The following is a 19,120-nucleotide window of genomic DNA, read 5'->3' as shown; positions in this document are numbered from 1 at the left end:
GCCACTGGAGTGTGCGCGATCTCAGTGATTCATGCAGATACCGATGGTCATTCTTTGCCCTCCCCTATCATTCTTGTTCATCCAACAAGTATTGATCAAGGCCCCACTCCATGCCATCCTCCTACTGAGTGTTCCTCAAGCTTTGCTTTATCCTTTCCTTTTAGCAACAAATCTCTTAACCTTGCTAACATCTCCAGTCCCCACTCACATTTCACTGGGCCATTCCTGAATGGCCAGTTAGCCTCACATAGACACTTCTCCCCAGCCATTGTTCCCCAGCGTCCACCAGGGCTCACACCATCCATGCCCCTGAGCTGTTCTTACCCTGAGGAAAGAATCCAGAGCGCCATTCTCCATGAATTCTGTGATGATCATGACTGGTCGACTCTTGGTGACCACGCCCTCCAGACGAATGATGTTGGGATGGTCGAACTGGCCCATGATGCTCGCCTCACTCAGAAAGTCCCGACGCTGCTTCTCTGAGTACCCGGCCTTCAGCGTCTTGATGGCCACATAGATTTCCCTCTTGCCTGGAAGTTTCAGACGCCCCTTGTACACCTCTCCAAACTCTCCTGCAACAAGAATGCAATTATTACCTTCTTCCTTCTCAGTCTGTGGTGCCATAAGGGGAGGCAGCTGATCAAGAACAATGGTGCTCAATGTAGAATTGTGATTAAAGTGGCAGAAATGGAAACAGTGTTGTCTCATTGTAACTATGATGTCTCAGCTCTAATCAGTTCACGGCAAACACAGAAGGAATACTAAAACATGTTCCTTACCTCAGTTCTTAGAAAGAGCTCGAGCGACTAAAGTGGAATTTCACAATATATATGAGCTTGTTTTTCCCCAAGTTTGGTTTTTCATTTGTGTCCCAGCTGAATAATTGAAATGAAATGGTCAGTTTCACTTTGGCAGAATCATAATTTGTTTTTAGCAGAGCCTGGCGCAAGAATGTCCAGGGGCTAGGGGACATGTTCAGGTACTTGAGTCCTCTGAATGAGATGTATAGCGTTTATGTTCCTACATTGCCCTGAAAGCGTTTGTGTCTATTGGGTCCCCCAGAAAGCAGACACTGAGAAGTTAGACAGGGAAGTTAGCAGATGCTGTGCAGGATAAAGGCGGGAGGAAGCAGGACTGGCCAGAGTCCCACATTACGATGCAGACCTGCCATTATGAAAAGAAAGGAGGAAACGGGAACAGGCAATGAGAGGCCCACATTGCAAAGCAGACCTGGCTGATGTAGACCTGACAGTCTCATCAACTCAACAGAGAGCTCTAGAGTAAAGAGTGTCCATTCCAGAAAGGCCCAGGCCCTAGCATCCCGCATGCTCAGTCACTGGCTGGGGCTGCCAGGAAGAGCTGGGGCTCTGCGGGAAAGCTGAGGCAGATTCCGAAGGCGCCGCAGCTGGAGGGTGGCAGCTACCTGCACTCTTGGCAGCTGAACAGCGAGCGGTTTTTCTAAGCAAACATGAGCTGTGGGCACACCTCCAAGGGTGCCATAGCATTTAAACATTTCTGCAGTAAACTCACCAGGAGTAAAAACAATTCTGGCAACACTATTTCATAGCTGCTTAAAAAACACTGTTGAATCCTGTTAAATGTGCTTTCAAGTTATTTTATGATTTAACTTGGTTTTGTAACTTCCAATTCTTTCATGTGAAACAGTTTAGCATCTCCTTGTAAGTGCATCACTGAAATGGGTGACAAAGGCTCAGGCCTTCAGGAGAAACATGGCTTTCTGCTGGGAAAACTTTCTTTTTCACTTTCAGCTTCTGGAAGAAAATGATGGAGCAAACTGAGCAATCAGATAAATTACTGGCCATATTAAAAAAGCAGGTTAACATCTCCTCTGTGATTTGGTTGGGAGCCCCTTGTGTTTTCTGCTGCAAAAAAGGTTGGGAGGAAGCTACATGAAAGGCCTTTTCATGCAAAACTGCTCCAGAGTCAACAGAACTTGTCAGAATCTAGGGCTGGAGCGGAGGTTGGCTCAAGCACCACTGGGAAGATTTCAACACGGACCTTACAATGCTGACATATATCATGTGTAACATTGGCTCTGACATTGAATCACATGCTGCTTTGGTGAACCCCTCGAGGTCACACTGAGTCTCATGCACGTTTGTAGCTTGTGCACCCCACTGCGATGACTGGTACCTCGTGGGCAGGCCCGTAAAAGTTGGAGAAGCATATTTCTTATTATCTGTTTGACTCTCACTTTGCCCACTCTTAGGTTATATATTGCTGGAGACTCTCTCTCTGCTCTATCCAAAAGATTTAGAAGTAGAAGTATTTAAATTTGTATAAATCTCTGTTTAATGCAGCATCTTCTTCTACAGCCAAACACTGTATGACCATAACCAGGGAACGGCTGGAAACAGCTCAGCCATCCTGCAGAATGCCACGAGCTGTTGAGGACTAACAAGTGAGTGATGCGGACTGATTTCAAAAGATGTCCGCTTATTGTCAAATGAAGAAGACAAGAAAAGCAAGTTACAGAATGTGATATGTAGCACGTGTCCATGTGGGGAGGGGGAGGGGTGTGTGTGCAAAAGAAAAAGATGGAAAAATCCATATCAGATTTATTTTTAACTTCAAATTATTTTAAAAAATGGTTATACTAGAAGGGTGGGAGTAGGAGGGGGAAGGACAGGATAGTAAACTAAGTTACTTTCACATTGTTTGAATTGTTACAACAAGCATTACTTTTGTAGTTCAAATGAGTGAGATTTAAAGAAAAGTAGTGAACAATAGGGTTCTGCCATACATGTGTGTATATGTATATGTATGTATGTGTATAAATATATGCGTGTAAATATACACATGTGTATGTCTATATCCATGAAGACATGCGTGTATGTGTATATCTGTACACATATGGAATCCATCCCTCTGACACTTTGACCTAGTAAGTATTCAATAACCAGGAGCTCAGTGAATACAAATTGCATATTTGATAAGTATACTAATTGGAGAATATTGGTTAGTACTCCTTCTTTGTTGACACGATAATGAGTTCTGTTTCTCTTAGCGAAGATTCAGTTGAGAACTGAGGGGAAAGGTATGCTAATATTTCTTCTTGGAGGAGATAGGACACCAATATTTACTGAGCACCCGCTGCGTGCCAGGCACAGTGCTGGGTCCCTTGCATGTCTTAGCTCACTAATCCTCACAGCACCTTCATGAGCTTCATGACCTTCATGGGTATTATTATGCTCATTTTACTAATAAGGAAACTGAGGCATGAAGAAAACATGCCCACACCCCACAGCTGTGAGGCAGGGCCAGGGTTGTGGTCCACGCCCATCCCTTTTCCTGCCACACCACCTCTCCATAGGTGTGCGCAGTTTGCAGTGTCACAGGGATCACAGCTGTATGGATAGGAAGTCACAATCCAGGCACCACCGTGCCCCAACTGTGCAGGTCCCAGCAGTTCATATGCAGTTACCGTCACAGCAACTCAGCAGCCAGCGAACAGCAAATGAAGTGAGACTGTCTCAGAGACAGATGTTATATTCATCGAAAGTTCCTGCCTGGGAGTGAGGTGGGATGAGAATATTTGTGAATCAGAATACTCATCAGTTTCTACACATCAGTGTGTGGAGTTTGGAAAGTGTTCCAGGTGAATCTGACGTCCCCCACAACACACACATAAACACCCCAGTGGAGGGCTTCTTGTCTACACCAGTGGTTCCCAAAGCTGGTTGCCCACTCAGTCAGCTGAGGAGCTTTACAAAGTACACAGGCCTGGGTCCCACCTTCAGCAATTCTGATTCGTGGGTCTGGGTGCAGCCTGGGCACGGACACATTTGAAAGCTGCCTGCAGGATCAGCTACATGATTTGCAGGGTCTAGTGCAAAACGAAAACTCAGGACTCCTTGTTCAAAGATTAAGAATTTCAAGACTGTGACAGTAGAATTTAAACTAAGTGTGGGCCCTTCTGAGCATGGGGCCCCATCCCACGGTACTGGTCACAGGCCCGTGAAGCTAGGCCCGGCCGCCTAGGTGGTTCGATGTGCAGGCAAGACTGAGAACCACGGGTCTAAACCACCCAAGCGTATTTCAAATGGATTAGGGAGCTGCCAATGGCCTTGGAGTCCCCGGAATTTATCCCCACCCCTTCAAATTCTTTTGAAAGCAGTGCATATGGCTGCCTGTCCCCGCACAGGGCCTGACGCCGTGATGGCTTTATAGACGTGAGCAAAGAGGAAGAAGAGAAGAAGGAAGGAAGGAACAAACAAACGAAGGTGTGGCTTTGAAAAGTTCTAGCTATACAGGATGGTGTGGATCACATTACCTTCCTAACTGACAGACGTCATCTCATTGTTTAGTCTTTGTGCCGATTGGTCTTCAAGCGCAATGCTTCTAATGCTTTAGTTTTAAATTACATCCTCTGCAGGGTCTCATTGTATCGTTTTTAAAAATTGTAAAATAAAAAGCATGCTCTCCTGAGAGGATTTTTAGGGCAGTGAAACTACTCTGTATGAAACTGTAATGATGGGTACACATCATTATATGTTTGTCCAAACCCACAGACTGTTCCACACCAAGAGGGAACCCTAATGTACACTGTGCACTTTGGGTGATAATGATGTGTCAGTGTAGGCCCATCGGCTGTAACAAATGTACGACTGCATGTGTGGAGCAGAGGGTACGTGGAAAATCTCTGTACCTTCTGCTCACCATTCCTGTGAACTAAAATTGCTCTAAAAAAATAAAGTCAAAAGAAAAGGGCTCTCCTTAGGTTGGGAGAGATGTCTTTGTAATGGGTCACTATGGTGGTAACGGTGTTACTGCTCTCAGAAATTTATTCCACGATCACTGGAAAGCAGCGGCTTAAAGAAGGGTGATTCTGTAAAAATCGCCCTTTCCTGTCTGGCAAAGAAATGACTTCATATTCTCCAAGCCCAGAGGTTTTCAAAGCCCAACTGCAGAGGAAGTCACTCAATCCACAGTCCTCTCTCAGAGGCTGTGGTCCACCCTGTAGTTAGTGGCCCTGGTGCAGTGGGGAGAAACTCTGGTGGGAGCAAAAGAAGCAGCTCACGTCTGCACCAGCCCCACCACACACTCAGGGCGAGGCATTCCTCCAGCCTCAGCGTTCCCAGCTCTACACAATCAAAAGAAATGATTGACGGAGGGCCTTCCTAACAAGGTGTGGTGTGTATGTGAAAGTGCTTTGTAAACTACAAAGATGTGGGTGGTGGTTTAAAGAAGACAAGCCACGGAGAGGGGCCTGGTTGGGAGGACAGGGATGGGCACTGGAAGAGAAAATGGGGGAAGGAGGTTTCTGCAGCCCAGTGGGACCTGAAGGAGGTTGATCCAGCCACAGCAGGATGTCAGCCAGGGGTAGTGGGGGAGTCATGCTGCCGTATCTGCACATGGTGGGTTGTCCCCAGGTGAGCCCAGGGTGCTGAAGTCTGGGGGCTCTGGCCCTCTAGCGCCTCCACAGCCTCAGAGGGAGTGGGAGTCAATGGGCTGTTATTACCAATATGTAGAAAACCAAGGCCTCGTGTCGCTTACGATCTAAGAACTGCTGTCACCTGTGATCTTTAACTTCAGGCTCATACACTATTCTCAAGAAACTATTTTTGCTTTTTTGACATCTTTTCTGTAATTAGAGCCAGAACTTGATGTCTGTGGTGCTTTGATTTGCTGTGATCTAAACACTAAAGAGCTTCCTTTTATATGAGCTCCAAATCATGCCCATATGTTTTCCATTTTTTTAAATAAAAATTCATAGTACCTAAAAAATAGCTTCAACACATGCAGCATTAACATTATTTTTAAAATAGATTGCTTACAAGAAACCATGGGGTAGTGGCTGCGGTTGATTCTTTCTATGAAGATCCCGTACTGACTGTGACTGCAGTCAGCCTAATTTTGGTCTGGCTGGACTTTGATTGGCAGCACTTTTGCAGCTGACCTTGGAGCCTCTCCTACGGCAAAACCTCCCCTTGGCTAGGACCCAGCTCCAGCTTTAGGGAAGTTTGGTGGCCACTGGCTCTCAGTGGTGGTTCTCAAAGTGTGATGTCTGCTCAACAGCATCAGCATCACCCCAGAACTTGTTTGAAATGCAGGTTCTTGAGGCCCGCCTGGACCTATCAGAAGCTCAGGAGCCTCGGTTTTAACACACCTCCAGGTGATTCGGGTGCCTGGCTGGAGTTTGAGAACCAAGGCCCTCAAGGCTGTCAGCTGAGGGTCATTTAGCCAGTTCCTGTGACTGTCCTCCCAGACAGCTGCTGAAATTATTCTGTACAAGTTTCAGCTCCTTGCCAGATCCTCTCTTCTACCTTCCTTGACAAAACGAGGAAGAGAGAAAAATGGTTCAGCAGCATTAAATGCCTCAACTGTGATATATAAAATCAGAAGGAAAGAATTCTCAATTTTTGAAAATGAAACATCCAACCTGCCAGCAGGTATTTCAAGCTGTAGCTGTTGGCTATGTGCAGAGCAGATCTACACACAATTACACTCTTTTTTTTTTAGCAGCATTTTGAAGTCACAAACTGCCTTAGGGGAAAAAAAAAGGAAAGCAGAGCTTCCAGTTACTAATTCAAGCTTCCACCAGAAAAGAAACTTTTAAAAAATAAATTTAACTAGATTTTAAAGTACGGTTTCCAGTAAGTTTTATCACACTCGCCTGTGTAACATAAGTAGGTTACGGCTAAACCAGGGATAGTGAAACTGTGGCAGGCGTGTCACTATCTCCTGACCCTGCACCCAGGACAGACATTACTAACTGATCACAACGCTATTCCTCCTTCTCAGCAGAGTTCCCCAGGTACCCATTACCAGGCTCCTGGAGTTGACAAACGAGATGGAACCTGCTTAACAGACATGGTGTCCACAACACCTAATACCTAGATGGTGAGAGTAAACTGGTTTTCTCTTTCTTTGTAGCTGTTTGTGGTCCTTAGACAACTCCATACCTATATATCCCTTATTATTTTCATAATGTAAGTAAGCACATATAATTAAAAATGCTAAATAGCTTGGTCCTCGTCCTTGTCATTCTTAAGGCAGATAACTGATCATACTAGAAGAAGAGGACCAGAGGATGGGACCAGTGTATTCTAGGAAGAACATGCCCTCCCCAGGGAACGCAAAACGTCCTTGCAGCACCCCCAGATGGGGCAACCTGAATTCTAGGGCAGTATTATCATTTCCAGCAAGGAGGCCTGGGCATCCCAAACTGCTAGATAGAGTTTACCATCAGAAGCAATGTCCCTGTATATTGGCTGCTCTTTTCCTGAACAGGAAGCAAAGTGGCAGGTGGTATGGGGGTGACATTCACCAGACCCAGATCAGCCATGTCTGGGTTTCAATTCTTGCTCTACCATTAACTCAACTGACAGTACAACCTTTGGCAAGCTCTCCTCTGAAAGTTGATTTCTTCACCAGTTTAAATACACACACACACACACACTCGCACGCACACAAACTCTAACTCACAGGCCTCTTATGAGGGTTAAATGAGACAACGCTCGTAAAGTATGTACATGGTGAGTGTTCAGTGCATGCCAACTATTTTAATTATAATAACTAAAGACATCTATTTGATTTCCTGTTCTAGGAACTCCAGTCATCTGCTGTGATTGCTACCCGGTCTGAGGCTACCCTCATGCTGCCCACTTCCACTCCAAATGAGCCCAGGAGAATCAGGTTGGCAGGTGGCCTTTCTACCAAATTATCTCCAAGAAACTCATCCTCTTCTTCAAAGAGAGAAATGCTGGCCCCCTTCCCGTCCGTGCTCATCACACAGCTCCTCAGCCAGCCCTCTCACTGTAAGACACCTTATCCCTCACAATAAGCCATCCGCGGAAATGCGGAATCGGCAGACGATGGAGTCAGAGGAGGATGTACTTATTAAACAAAATACAATTGGCGTGTCTTCCCCTAGATGACACCTGCTGGTGACACCTCTACCTACATTTTCATGCACTTGACAGTCATGCTCAGGGCTGCTGCATGCAATTACATAGGTTACACACTGCACAACCCAGGAGTGCCGTTCATATTCTAAGGCCTGATCATACATGGCAGCCCTGGTTCCTGCTCTGGGTGAGTCTACTGATCACACTGATCAGAATTAGTCAATGCCTTGGACTTGATCTGCGAGATGACTCCTATTAGTCAGACTCACGGTTACAAAGAGCTGATATTCTCCAAAGACGCCAGATGGCTGGTTGCCGTCTCTAAAGAGATTTCAGTTATTCCCATCATCCACAGGGAGAAGACGGAGGGTCAGCCTTCCTGCCTTCCCCTGGGCCACTTTCAGATCACTGAACTCATGGTCTTACTCCACCTCTCTAGTCTCTCTCCATCCTCCCAAACTCTACCCAGTTCTCCGAATTTTTATCCCTGTTATGTTTTTACCCCAAGCCTCTACTTTCATTCAACCTTATGCAAAAAACACTTAATTGAGCACCTGAGTGCCACACACCAGGCTAGGCACGGGACTAACAAAAACACTTAGTTTCCCTCGCTCCCATGGAACTTTGAGCCTGATGATGAAAGGCGCTAAAAACATAATTACGTAATGATTAATGAGTTAATTATAACTCAGTCTTCTTGGATGGTATCACACCCAGCTCACAGTTATTATTTTTTCTTCCTTTGTTCAACATCCTCAACAACTTTAGAAGAAATGTTGGCAGTTGATACAATTCTTCAACCTTACAGTTTCTAGATTTTACTCTCCTGGCCTTCACTCACATGCATAACCTCCACTGCCCACACCCTGGGGGCCAGGCAGCCTTCTTCTCCCTTCATGGTTTTAACCTGATGCACCTCTTTTCTGCCCACAGCCTCCGTGCCATGTCTCCCCATCAACTCCGGGCACCAAGCCCCCAAGTCGCTCCAGTCACCATATTTGTATACATTCTGGTTTAGATCAGTTTAGTTACTTCAGTGCAGCCTTCCTTACCACCCATGATCCCAGCATCAGCCATCTCAAACCTTCTCCACGTTTCCAGGCAAAGCCCCATAACTGGTCTCCATGCCTCTGAGGTCTTACCCATCCTTTTCCATCACCCCCTTCCAGTCCAATCAAAACACACCGTTTATCAGATTCGTCTCCCCAGAACCTCATTCCTAGCACCCCCCTGCTTAGAAACCAACAGGAGCTCACCATTTCTGTGGGGATAAATCCGCACCACAGCCTCTGGGTCTCTAGGCCTCAGAATGATTCTTTAGACTGAATGCTCGATACCCTCAGGAAACTCCTCCCCAGCAGCCTCTCTCTTCCTTGTTCTCAGGATATACCGCACAGTGTCAACACATCCAATGCCTGCATATCCTCAGGGTCCCCCCAGGTCCCTCTTCTCTGGGTTCTCCCTGCCATCAGTCCTCTCCTCTATCTCTGGGCCTATGTGTTCCTCGGGCTCCTGTCTTAGCTCTAAATCACCTACCCACTCTCACAGAGTGGCATTGTGTCTGTGTTACACAATAACCCCTGCAGGGCAGGGATTGTTAGGCATTAAGTGCATTTTCCAGCATCTACCCCAGTAACAGGCACAAATTCAATGTTTAATTAATGAGGCTCTTCTTGAAGCCTCAACTTAATCCCTCCTGCAACAAACACAGCCCTGTCCTCTGGCTCCAGACCCAGAAGGCACAGGTTCCACTGCCTATTCCTCTGCCACCTCTATGAAATAACCGTGCACCTTCTGGAAGCCTGGGGTGTGCTGGTAAGTGTTCAACTACCAGCTCTCCAGAAAACAAAGAAACAAATATCTGTTATTTGTAACATTAGTCGGTTCCCATGGTGTAAATCCTCCTCCCATGGTTGACGTCAAGCTATCAACATGACGTCACTGAACATGGGGCTGGAAAGAGATGCACACAATTGGCTCTTGCGAGCTAGTGCCAGCTGGCTCCAGCACACCACTGCTGGAAGGTTATATTAATTTTCCTCCTCAAATCATCTAGTTTTCCTCTACTGTCTCATTCTCTAATGAGTTTGCCCAAAATATACTTTTTCTACTAGTTTTCATCCTTGAAAGCTCAGGCCACAGGTTATCTCCTTTGTCAAGAGAACAAGGAGCTGGACACTGCTCTGTGTTGGCCCACGGTGTTGTGGATGATATAAGATCGTGAACAGTTACTGGCCCGTTTCACACTAAGACTGTCAGACCTGTGAGGGGGAGAGCTGTTTGTTCCTCTCTGGAACTCCACATCCGGCAGTCAAGAAGTACCCAATAAGAGCTTGTTGAGGGAAGGAAGGAAGGAAAACACAAATGAAGGAGGGATAAATGACTTTTGATTCTTCTTTTCATGTTTTATTACCATTTTTCAACCCAACTTTTGCCCCCTGCTCCAAATCTGCCAGGTGGCTAAGAGAAATACTGAACTACACTATATAAATCTTACCTTAGAAAATTCCTTTTTTTTTTTCTTAAACTCGACCTTCACATCTGCTCTTTTAGCACAAAATGAAATCAGTCTCAGTGAGGGAGAAGCAAGAGTGGTGACAGAGGAGAAAAAGAACTGGAGAATGGAGAGAGATTGATTCCAGCCCAGAGTGTCTCCTGTTAAAATTGCATCAAGTTACACTTAGTGAATCCGCATCCACAGGGATTAGCTCTGGGATTTCTGAATCGCGAAGAGATGGGTGTTTGGTAGAGGATGGTCAGCAGCAACTGGGCAGAGGTCTTTATCCCATGCTGCTGGGAGTCTTATAAACTGCTACATGTATCAATCTCTCCCAGTACCATGGGAGCCCGGAGAAGACTACGCCTTCTCTGAGCAGAATGCACAAACACGGCAGCATCAGCAAAGGCTACACAAAAATGAAGGTGAAGGATGGAGCAGGGCCATCAATTGTCCCTTTACAGGCATCCAGCAGTTGATGAGCTCACCCCAAATCATAACTCCCCAGCAGGGTCATAAAATGAGAAGGCTCTTTACTCCTCCCCTGACAAAGGCAGAACGGGGCTGCTGTGTGCTCTCTGGGATGAAATGCAGGTCAGAACACATTGCTCTAAGTACATGACGTAAATAACAACATTAAAATCACTAGTACCATTACCACATGACATAACAACAATTAATAATGTGGAGAAACAGGGTGCAGGACTGAAAGCCCACCTCCCCAACACCCTTTCAAGTTTGCTGGAGAAATCTGAGCCCCTAAGGGTAATCCAATTTATCTGGTACCCAGCCTTCCAAGGCATGATGCTTAAATATGTCAGCATCTAACAAGGAAGAGAAAATTATCTGCACAGAAGTAAAGTCGTGGTTCAGTAACATATCTAATGAAAGTCAATGGGAAATATGTATAGACTGATGTGGATCAGATTTTGGTCAGCCGGCTGGAACTCCTGAGGGGCTGGCGAGAGGAGAGTGCTGTGTCCTTATAGGGAGAGTCCCAGCACCCACCACAGAGATACCATGAGGTTAGAGCTCTTTAAGAGGGAAAACAGAGCATGAAAATGGTGGCCTAATGGATCAAGCTTTCAAATGTGACTTCCAATTTCACAAATGGCTTTTTGACCCCTCAGTGCATTAAGAAAGGCAGTGAATGGAAGGACAATGACTTCCCCCTAAAAATAATATATGAAGTGGCTGTCTGTAAGACTTTAACTAAACATATTTTATTGAGTTAAAACACTATTGGAAAAGGCAACTCCATGGCTCTCCAAATATTGATACAAATAAAGCACTTCTAGACACAGGAGCTAAAAAAGAAGACTACAGCATACAAATGAAGAGAGCTTGAACAATGGCTAATAAGAATTGAAGAGGAAGAAAGACAAAATATTGTGTAGAAGAAAATAAAAGTAGAAAAGAGGACACAACAAATGCAGCTTTTAAGAAGATTCAAAGGAGGCAACAGAGGAGATAGTAAAGAGATTACTTACGAAGTATTGATATTTTGGGACATTTTACTCACATTAATAAGGCTGGGTCTATTGCCAAATTGCTTCAACTACCAATCCATTAAAGAAAGATGAAAATCCTAGATTAGTCTTTAGGTAGGATTTCCTGAGAGTATCTCAGACATTTAGTTCTCTGCTGGGCTGGGTTTCTATTCCAAAGCAGTAAGATGGGTGAGCGCACACAAGTTCCTTGGGAGTGAAATTTGTCTTGTATTACCACCCATATCATAGATCTTTTGTAGAAAATATGGCTATGGGTGAGTTTTCTTCTGGAAACAGTGGTCCCTCTTCAATTCCTCATGTCTACGTCCAAATGCATGTATGTAGGAAAAGCAGAACTGAAAGTATGAGAAGAAATCTTGGCTCAAAGCCATGGAGATATCATTGTCAGTGAGTGAGATACTAAGTCAGCTTCTAAAAATTTACATTTCTTTCAAAGTCTTCTCAATTGAGCATCCTACATCTATCTCCTTATCTGCATTTGGTCCATTTCCAGAGCTATTTCTGAATCTTTTAAAACTACAGCTGACTTCTCTGCTTGGCCACCGTGATCAAAGTCCCCAAAAGATCCCTAGACACATATTGTAGATGGTTCAGACTCATCTGGGGAGAAGGCTGGTAGAGAACACCTAGAGTGGTGGGAAGAAGATGTCTGGACACCAAGAGAACAGAAATGAGGGGAGGGGAGAGCCATACCTGCTCCGATGACCTCTTCGATTTTCACAAAAGATACATCAATCTCCTTGGCAAACTCCCGGACAGCTTCATTCGGGTCCTCATAAGTGAAGGGGTCAATGTAGATCTTCATCCCTGGGGAGCCTTATTGGAGGAGATAAGCAGGGTTAACATCCCAAAGAGGACACAATGGTCATTAAGCACTGGCCGCTGTTCCCAGCAGTAAGGGTATGGCTGGGAGGGTCTCTCCTACACACCAGGCTGCCTCTCTTTTCCTTGCAGGGTCTCCCTAATTCTCTTCCCTCTGGGCCATGCTAGCCTAGTGCTCTGTCCTCTACTTCTCCTCCATATTTTCTTCTCTTTGAGCTCTTGATGAAATGTGGAGCAGATTACTTATAAGTGACAGATCGGGACCAGTTCCCACACCGGGCGCTCACAGAAGGCAAAGAAGCTGATTGATGCCAACCAAATGCATTAGCAGAAAAGTGGTGGTGCAATGGTAGGGCAGATATCAATATTTATCAACTTGACAACTTTCCTGAGTGGAGGCCACCGTTAAGGTTATAACTGACAGCTGTGTCCAGGGCTGGACGAGGGATGAGGATGGATTAAAACAAAACAGAAATTGCTATTAGCAAAACCTCAAGATGGAAGTGCCAAGACGGTATACCAGAAGAGAAAACGTGAAGAGAAAAGCTTAGAAAACACTGATAAAGAAAAGAGCAAAGTCTACATAGAAAAAAAATGTGGTGGGATGAAAGAAAAATGGTAATTGAACCCCCTTGCCTTCAGACACGCTCAAGTATGAAAAACGAACAAAATGGTGTGTGAAAAATACATACAGGAACATAGACTTTGTCACTGATGTTTACAGTGGCAAGATAAATAGGTGCGCATGGGGACAAAATAGAGAATTGTCATTGCAGAAAAAATACAGTCGAAAAGTGGAGGAGGGGGGACAAGAAAGGAAATGGAATCCAAGAAACAAATGGATTTGTTTATAACGTAATTTTTCAACGTTTGATGTGTCATTAGGCAGCGTATAGACATCGTTTGCATGGTGGTGGTGTGGTGGCCGGGTGAGGTCTTCAAAAGCTAAACAACACAGGCTAGCATCATATCTTTGTGAAGAGAAGGAGTTTTCCCTGCCTGCTGCTGCTGCCTGTTATGGAAGAGTCAGGTCAGCAGGGCAGTCAGGTTTAGGAAAGCATGGGTGCTGAGCGCCCAGGGGGCCCAAGGCTGAGGCTGGACCTCAGGTTCCTGAGCTCCACCTTCTCAGTGCTGGGTCATCCCCCTCCACTGTGGCTTTTTCTCTGGTGACTCCCAGTCCTTCACACATGGTCTAGTTTTGACATTTTTCATCCAAAAATCTCTGGTGGCTCCACAGCTCTCCCAAATTAGTGTTGCCTTGGTCACCCATTCAGGCAAGGATTGGAGTGCCCGAGTACAATCCATCGGGAGAAGGAAGATACAGCAGAGAATTGAAGGGGGATATTTTCTTAAAGCCAAAGAAAGCCAGGTGCCCTGCCCAGAAGAACTGCTTTTTTCTGATAGATGAGTTATTCCCAGTCATTAATTGAAATCCCTCCTAGCACGCTAGACGGGCTGCTCTAGGATGGCCAATGCCCTCCTGGAATGCTCCTCGGAAACTTGAGGATGACAGCATTGACTTTGGAATCTGCTGACTGAGACTTGGACAAAGCAAATAGAAATCTTCACCTTTCTAAAGAATGTTCTGATCCCTGGGGTATGGAGAGAGAGAGAGAGAGAGAGAGAGAGTAAGAGTGAGAGAGAGAGAGAGAGAGAGAGAGAGGGAGGGAGAAAGAGACAGAGAAAGCGGAGAGAGAGTTTCTACTTTAATAACAGTGGACAAAGGGTAAAATAGAGATGCGGGGGTCATCTCTTCCTCATTTGGTATGGAGAACAAGCAAAGAGCAAGAACAGTTGAAACCAGACTGAAAGTGTGTAATGAAGCCAGATCAGCATCTCCACGCAGTCTCACCTTGGCTTTTCCCAGCAGCAACCCTTGAGACAAGGTTTTGAAAGCAAGTAGCTGATCTGGGAGGTGATCCCAAGAAGTACCTGTAGGCGAGTGAGGAAGGAAGGCAGCCTATAAAATGTGTGCTCGCAAGCCCCTTACCACCGTGGGTAACTGAAGCAGGCTCGAGCTCCCCGTGGAAGCTCTAGGAGCTGGTGTAGGTAACCACCTTGGGCAGCAGGGAGCAGTGGTGTTACCACATGTTCCCCATCAGTCATTGGGTGGGGGCTGTTTGGCCTGCTGCGCAGGTGGGCAGGAGGCTCCACAGCCAGAGGGAGCATTTAGGGGAAGAAACACAGATGCTGCAGGTAGAAGCTGGCCAGTGTGCACCGGAAGGGAGGGGGCAGGAGATGAGGTGACCACGGATCCACTCAAAATGCAAAAAAGACAGCAGGTCAGAGTCAACAACCTGTGACTTTTCCCAAATTCTGTGCTGAAATGAGAAGAGGTTGAGAGCCCAGATGCTGGGGCCCAGAGGTGAGGTCAGAATCCCAAAGCTTCTCCCTAACCCAGCATAATGCAGCAAGTCCACACACATCTCTCATACCAATTTTCTCCCCTGCCAGCGGAGAAGATAGCCCCTCCCTCCCAGGGTGGTTGTGATAGTAAATAACATATTGCCAGTGACATGCCTAGCACAGTGCCTGATGTGCAGAGACGGCTCACGACCTGATATACTCATGATTATCACCAGCAAACTGCTCTAGGAGGTGTTCGGTGAGGTAGGAAGAGGACGCCACGTGCGGTGAGTAGTAGGGAGTGTAAGCCAGTTAGGGTTATATTAGTTACTTTAAAAATAACCACTTTGTTATTCTTAGATCAAAGGCTTTTAAACAATGTATGCTGAGCTGTCCCACAGGAACTCTTCCATGGAAACTAATTAAACAATCTAGAATGTGCTGTAATGAATGGTTTGCAAGTGAAGACATATATAAGGATGAATGAGAAAGGATTCCGAGATAATGAGCTTTACAGATATTGGCCCCAATCAGTTCAGGGAAGGAGCTATTCCCAGAAGAGAATGGCTCATCTCTTGATGGTGCCAGGATTCTTTTAGGTCGTAATGTGCAACTGAGTGCACCTAAATGGGAGAAAGTTCACACTTCAACGACAGGTGCAGTTTACTCACAAAGAGAGGTTTGCTACTTTGCTGGCTTGTAGAATTTAGAAGCGTGTGTGTATGAGTGTGTGAGTGTGCACACGTGCAATGTCATGGCTCCTGTTCTGGGGCCAGGGGCTTTAGTTGTCACTGAGGCCTTTCACAAGAAGCCGGGGAGGCTATGTGGAGCCTAGGAGTGTGATGCAATGTCAATTTAGAATGCCCTGCATCTGTACCTGAAACTGAGGAACCATTGTTACGTTAAGGAAGGGAAAGTGAAATCGAGTCTAATAAATGACTCAAACCCAGTGCTTTTCCTCTGACATGGGTCTGTTAGCACTGACCTAGGACAGCCCTGGCCTAACTCTTCTGGTGGGGTCAGGAATCACACATCCTAAATCAGAAGAGTGATTTGGCCGAGCACGTGCACATAATGGCTCCCCCTGCATCCACCCCATCTCGGAATGACACATCTCTCCAGACCTCTCTCGGCACTACAGCCAGCCTTTCTCAAGTCCCAGAAGATGATGGGAAAAAAATGCCTTTAGCTAGGTAGAACAGGTCATTTGTCTTTTGGCTCATTTTGTGTTTCTGCATAAATCCTGCATCAGCCTGTTCCTGCTCCCACTTGCCAGTGAGCAGTTTTTAATTATCAGGAAAATGGTATTTAGTGCAATGAATCACCAGACAGTGAACAAGGAATTCAAGTCAGCTGCGGAGTCAGGCACAGCCAAACATTTGGAGACAGGGCTCAGGAAATGTTCTCAGATTATGAGTGTTGGAGAAATATTATTAGTGGCAGTAATAATAATATCAGATGTAATACAGCTCTATAATGTCTGGCATTTTATAATGCTCTGTACAGTGCTTCACATTATTATTAATATCATATATTTCTAGTATTTTACAGTTTCTGATTATTTTTAACATAGGTTACATACTTTTAAGCGGTATGTATGGACCTAAACTAATTGCCAGTACCCTGAGACAGGAAAAAAATCTTCAATTTTATGATCTTCTGGTTTACAAATTTCTATTATAAAGATCTAATTTGCAGATATGTTTGTTCTTTGACCTAAACCCATTTATGCTGTGGCTGGCATCACAGCCTGGACTGCTTAAAGCTTTAAAGGACCACAGTCCCAGGAGATTTGCCAAACCTTAAACATGAACCAAGGCTTTAAATATATTAGGTTTGGGGAGAAATGACTTAGCCACTATCCAGAACTTTCTTGCATGGCATGGAGTAGTCCTTGAAGCAGAAGAAATTCCTGGACATCCCCAGAGACCCCACATCAGATCAGGATGCTCTCAAAAGGGAAGAGGTCGGGATAAATTCTGGCATTTCCAGCAGATGTGTGGGGTGTATCTAAAAAAGTTAGCCAGGCCCATTTACAAGTGCCAGGATGTCAGGACAGAGGAGAAGTAGGCTGACAAATGGCAGTTCTATACAGTAGGGGGTATCTGGGGGTTAAAAGCCGAAGGAGAAGACTGAAGGAGGTCCTGTGCATTCAGAAAGTACAAGATCAGAACCATGGGCATCTTGTGGGTCCATGGAGGGCACGGCTGCCCAGTAGGCTTCAGGGGTGCCAGAAGAGCTGATGTCTTCCTGCTGGTGAAGGATTCCTAGAATCCCACAGCAGGGTTCCACAAAGGTAGTGTATGAGGTTGTCTTCAGTCACCGATATCTTGTGTCTCAGCAAGTCTGATGGAGCCATGGAAAAGGGTGAATTGTGCTTCCCTGCTCCTCATTCTGGATCCAAAGCAGGCTTTGTCATCTTTATGACTCACCTATATTTGGTCCAGGTATCTAAGCACAAGACAGAAGATGTTTAGGGATCTACACATAAAGTCCAGTTCCTGGAAGGGACTTCGTCCAATACTCTGCCTCAGTACACTGATCACTCCTCATTTTTCTCAAAGCTCACTAGACATCTGACCAGTGCACTGTGCAAGTGACTGTAGGAGCTACAGGAAGAACAAAGCTCATGAAGTTCTTCAGGCGATTGAGACATGAAATAACTGGGGTACGGTGCTGGAGAGCCTGGAATCAGGAGCCCACACCTGGAAACAAGCTGTAAGTGCTGCAGAAACCAGAGAAGCAGAGGGCTATGGATGCCAGTCTTCGTCAGAATCCTAGAAGGACAAGTGATATGGTCCTGCACTGGAGAGGGAGAAGCTCAGAGTGTCATGAGGAGCAGCTCAGAGAGAGGTCCACTGCATGAGTGAGGAGAGTAAGACCAGCTTGAATGTGGAGAGAAGTTGGTGGGGACGGGGGGTGGGGGGTGTCTGAGATGGAACAGCACTGATGCACTAGCATGGGAGGGCCTTGACTCTCAATTGATGCCATCGGACACACAGAGCTGACAACCGTTCCATCAGCAGGGAAGGGATGTACTGAGAGCAAGCATCAGGGAGTTCATTTTGCTGTCAGGCTGCAGCATTCACATGCATTGTTGTGGGGCAGGGGCTGGGGGCTGAGAAAACAGCTATGAGGTTGTTGCAATAATTAAGGTGTAAGATAGCAGAGTTTTCAACGTGAGTGCTGCAATGAGGACAGCAGAAGGGGCGACATAAATTTCAAAGGAAGAATTGATGGCACTTGGTGAGCAATTAAAGACAGAGAATTAAAGAAGGTCAAGGAGAATCCAAATCAACGCCAAGACTTCTAGAATCAAGTGGTGCTATTCACCAGGTAATGGACTCCGGGAAAGAAACCTTATTTTTAGGAAAGTTTGCACACATGGTTTAGACTTGGAATGCAGCACAGACAAAATATGCAAGTGCGTAGAAGTCAGTCAGAAGACTGAGAATGGAAACAGAGCTGGAAGATGGGATCTGGAATTGCAGACATGAGAGGCACAAGGGCGGTGGTTGAAGCTGTTGATGTGAAAGGTTGAAGCTGGGCAGTTTTTTGGAGTAAACCCACTGGGCAAGGTTGATGGGCACTAGAAGCAGTTTGCTCTGTCTGCTTCTGAGGGCCAAGACCAAGACAAGGAGGGGCTGTCTCCTTCCGTGAAAGAGCAGAGGTAACGGTGCCCAGCCAGAGCTTGGGGAGGAATCCAAGTGGGGAGACCCAGGGTGGGCAGCGAGACTGAATGGAAAAGATCTGAGGAGGATCTTCCTTCCACCTGGTGGAAAAAGATGGTTTCACCATCTTTTCAGCATTCGCTCTTAAAACCACAGTTGTTGCCTAATGTGTGTCTCCAGGAAAAGGAAAGTGGACCACAGGCTACTTGCTACTGAGGAAGGTAATTCAGGAAAAAGGGTTTAATATCTCCCTGCTTCTGGGGCATCAATGGCTAGGACAGGGAGGTCCTTACAGGCAAGCCTCACTGGCCCTGGGCCACTGAAGTCCTGCCGGGAACCCAAGGGCAAGAGCCAACCAGCTCGGGACTAAAACAGTTAACGTGGTTTCTAGAGGCTCTGGCT

General features: G+C 45.9%; 1 protein-coding gene across 2 annotated transcripts in view; it reads right to left on the bottom strand.

Annotated features, from left to right (window-relative positions):
- Positions 1–19,120, bottom strand: part of EPHB1 (EPH receptor B1) — a 423,264-nt gene that overhangs the window by 54,746 nt on the left and 349,398 nt on the right. For both annotated transcript variants that reach the window (XM_046646736.1, XM_046646744.1), the window contains exons 10-11: positions 12,573–12,695; positions 325–572 (exon numbers count right to left, since the gene is read on the bottom strand). In XM_046646736.1, coding sequence (XP_046502692.1) covers positions 325–572; positions 12,573–12,695 — 371 coding nt within the window. The remainder of the gene's footprint in view (positions 1–324; positions 573–12,572; positions 12,696–19,120) is intronic.

The sequence above is a fragment of the Equus quagga genome, chromosome 1 (genome assembly GCF_021613505.1).
Source record: "Equus quagga isolate Etosha38 chromosome 1, UCLA_HA_Equagga_1.0, whole genome shotgun sequence".
NCBI classification, from domain to species: domain Eukaryota; kingdom Metazoa; phylum Chordata; class Mammalia; order Perissodactyla; family Equidae; genus Equus; species Equus quagga.
This window is presented reverse-complemented; position numbering and strand designations above follow the sequence as displayed.